Consider the following 2,740-nt stretch of genomic DNA (forward strand, 5'->3'; position numbering starts at 1 on the left):
CGAAATGAAGATGCAAAAAGGAATGAATTATTTTTAGGTTTTGAGAACCTAACACAAAGAAGAATTGTATATACATCATTATTAAGTGCATTTAGTAGGCTATTTTAATAGCTTGACTGCCTAATTGTCTGCAATTGGCTGGACTGATACGAAATGAAGACGCAAAAAGGAGTGAGTTATTCTTAGATTTTGAGAAGCTAACACAAGGAAGAATTGTATATACATCATTTTTTTTTTTTTTATTGAGCGTTTTAGGTCACATGCACCTTTTAGGTTATTAGTGACCACAGTTGGGTTACTTAGTGGGGCTAATCATATTTAGAGCAATTGGTATACATTGATGTCTTTTAAGAAGTTTAAAACTTTTCTGCAGGAATCTGTTTCTCGTAAGATCGTTAGTGAGTTTTGTAACTTGTGTTGGATCCTCTTCATATTGTATTTAGGGCAGATTGTCAAGATGTGTTCAATACTATTTCGTACGTTACAGGTGTCGCAGGAATTTGGTTCGGTTTTTGTGATAAGGTATGAGTGTGTCCAGTTCGAGTGTCCTATTCTTAGTCGGGTTATTTTCACTTGGTCTTTTCTATTTAGTAGTAGCGCCGGATTGAAGTCATGTATATTATTTCGAACTTTATGTAGCTTAGTTGGTCTGCTATTTCTCCATTCTTCATTCCACACTTCCGTTTGCGCCTTGGTGCAATGCTTTTGGATGTCTTGATGAGTTGCCTGTTCACATTTCGTTATAGCTGTACTGGAGCTAGCCAGTTTTGCTGCTGTATCAGCCTTTTCATTACCTTCAATACCAATATGGGAGGGAATCCAGGAATATAACACTTCTCTTTTGTCTCGCTTAAGTGTTTCATTTAATTCAATAATGTTTTGGATTACAGTGTTGTTTGTTTCCAAATTTTGTAGGGCGAGTAGGACGCTTTTAGAATCAGTTAGAATGATGGATTTATTATGTGTTGTTTCTTCTATGTACTTCAAGGCTTGTAGAACAGCTAACGCTTCACTAGTGAATATTGTGAATGTTTCCGGGAGCCTGAATAGGATCTCATGTTCGGGAGTGCATACCGCACATCCAGTCCCCTGTCCTGATTTTGAAGCATCAGTGAAAATTTGCGTATGGTACGGGTATTCATTCGATAATTCAGTATATAGACTTTTGAGAACGTTTGGGTTAATTTGTTTGCCTGCTTTCAGAATTTTATCGAGTATGCAAGGAGGATCTATCGTCCATGGTGGAATTTGATACTGTATTCTTGATATGATTTTTGGTGTATCCATATTTAGTTCTTGCCAGTATGTTTTGACTCTACTATTTAACGGTTCCGGAAGTTTGGGTTTTTCCTTAAATTCATTGAAATGGGCGATGTTAGTTAATTTCTCGTAGATAGGATTTGAAGGCGTTGATAATCTGGTTGCTGCATACGATAAGCTCAGTTGTTTTCTTCGAGTTTCCAGTCGTATTAGACCAGCTTCACATAGAATTGCATTTACCGGACTCGTTCGGAAAGCTCCAGTGACTATTCTAGCTCCGGCATTATGTATAGGTGCTAATAATTTTAGAACGCGTGGTTTTGCAGAATCGTAGACGATTGATCCATAATCTAGTTTAGACAGAACTAAGGCCTTATATGTATTAATTAGAATTTGGAATTCAGCCCCCCAGTTTTTCGAAGCGATGACCTTCAATATATTTAATCTCTTGACACATTCTTCTTTGAGCTTTTTAAGGAATGGCATCCAAGTGTATTTGTTATCAAAAATTAGACCGAGGATTTTTGGAGTGCTTGTTATCAAGAGTTGGTGCTGGCCTAAGTGTAGCTGTAGTTGGTGGTTTTGTGTTGTTCTTTGTTTTGAAAAAACTGTAACGGTGGTTTTGTTTTTTGAGAATTTAAATCCAGTTTGTAGGGCGTATTTTTGGAGTCTATCTAAATTGTCTTGAAGGATTTGCTGACTGGTGCTTAGACTTTTCCCAGTTATAAAGAAGGTACAGTCGTTAGCGAATATGGTGTATTTAACTGGTTTAGAGAAGACTTCAGCGATATCGTTTATTGCAATCAAGAATAAAATTACGCTTAGTACAGATCCCTGCGGTACCCCATTTAAGATTTCAACTTTCTTGGATAAATTGCCGTTGACACGGACATATATAGATCTGCTTTTAGGAAATTGTATATAAATTGTATCATGCTTCCACTTATGTTCCACTTTATAAGTTGTTGTATTATTCGGTGTCTCCAAAGCATGTCGTAAGCCTTCTCAATGTCTAAGCATATTGCTATTAGATGTTGTTTTCTAAGGAAGGCTTCGCAAATGTTTATATCTAACATTGCAAGGTTGTCCATCGTCGAACGATACTGTCTAAACCCATTTTGATTTTTTCCTAGTAGGTTATTGGTCTCCAAATACCATCGCAGTCTTTTGCAGATTACTTTCTCTAGCAGTTTGCATAGGCAACATGTCAGGGCGATAGGTCTGTAGCTGTCGATTCGAAGCTTGTTTTTTCCAGGTTTTAGAATGGGCACTACTATTGCTTCTTGCCACTTGGTAGGGAAGACACCATTCAGCCATATGCAGTTATAGATATCTAATAAATAATTTATTCCTGCTTTTGGTAGTTGTTGTATAAAAATATTTGGAATGTTGTCGGGTCCTGGACTGGAATTTTTAACAGATTTTAGCGCCGATTTTAATTCTGTAGGAAGAATTTTCATGTTAAGGGGGTGGTTGCTCG

At 37.0% G+C, this 2,740-nt stretch overlaps 1 protein-coding gene across 1 annotated transcript; it reads right to left on the reverse strand.

Moving 5' to 3' along the window:
- Positions 1–318: 318 nt before the first annotated feature.
- Positions 319–1,746, reverse strand: LOC122403518. The gene has a single exon (XM_043407074.1). The coding sequence runs from the start codon at positions 1,744–1,746 to the stop codon at positions 319–321; it is 1,428 nt and encodes a 475-aa protein (XP_043263009.1).
- Between the last annotated feature and the right edge of the window lie 994 nt (positions 1,747–2,740).

The sequence above is a fragment of the Colletes gigas genome, unplaced genomic scaffold (assembly GCF_013123115.1).
Source record: "Colletes gigas isolate AHSC1104 unplaced genomic scaffold, ASM1312311v1 Colletes_gigas_Sc00057, whole genome shotgun sequence".
In the NCBI taxonomy this organism is placed as follows: Eukaryota; Metazoa; Arthropoda; class Insecta; order Hymenoptera; family Colletidae; genus Colletes; species Colletes gigas.

What these genes read in the sequence shown, in the direction of transcription:
- LOC122403518 (XM_043407074.1), bottom strand. Translation starts at nt 1,746, where the DNA reads ATGCCATTCCTTAAAAAGCTCAAAGAAGAATGTGTCAAGAGATTAAAT.